This window comes from Asparagus officinalis, chromosome 5 (genome assembly GCF_001876935.1).
Source record: "Asparagus officinalis chromosome 5, Aspof.V1, whole genome shotgun sequence".
NCBI classification, from domain to species: domain Eukaryota; kingdom Viridiplantae; phylum Streptophyta; class Magnoliopsida; order Asparagales; family Asparagaceae; genus Asparagus; species Asparagus officinalis.
Genome location: NC_033798.1, coordinates 130,110,407 through 130,110,911, shown reverse-complemented (window position 1 = coordinate 130,110,911; position 505 = coordinate 130,110,407). Strand labels below are relative to the sequence as shown.

At 54.7% G+C, this 505-nt stretch overlaps 1 protein-coding gene across 1 annotated transcript in view; it reads right to left on the bottom strand.

The window, feature by feature from the left end:
- LOC109842626 (auxin efflux carrier component 2-like) overlaps positions 1-505 on the bottom strand; it is a 9,743-nt gene extending 9,238 nt beyond the window's left edge. Inside the window, exon 1 of the mRNA XM_020411477.1 lies at positions 4-505. Within this exon, the coding sequence (XP_020267066.1) occupies positions 4-289 (286 nt within the window). The 5' untranslated portion in view covers positions 290-505. The remainder of the gene's footprint in view (positions 1-3) is intronic.

Genomic DNA, 505 nt, shown 5'->3' with positions numbered 1-505 from the left:
AGCCGCGGCGGCTGAGGTTGGCCCAGAGGGAGAGGAGGAGGAGGACCGTGAGCTTTTGAAGGGTGTCAGCGGCTATGAAGCGGAGGTTCATGGCGTAGGGATTGTTGGAGGAGATGAAGTGGAAGGAGAGCAAAGGGACGGCGAAGAGCGCGACGAAGCGGTTGATGCCGGAGCATTGATCGGGGCTGAAGATCTTCCACCATTTCACGGAGCCGTAGGCGAGGATCATCGCCACGTAGAGGGGGACGATGGCGGCGAACACGTCGTAGATGTCCTTGCCGTTGATCATCTCGATCTCTCGGGTCGATTTGTTGTTAATTAATGACGATGATCGATCGATCGACGACGCCGGTGATTAGCCAGCCAGCTACTCACTCACTTATTTAGCTTAGCTGAGCTTAGCTTAGCTAGGAGGAGCTAGGAAGAGATTTGGATGGAGGCGGCATGCGCGGTCGATTTCTTTGTTGTTGCTGTTTTTGTGAGAGAGAGAGAGAGAGAGAGAGAG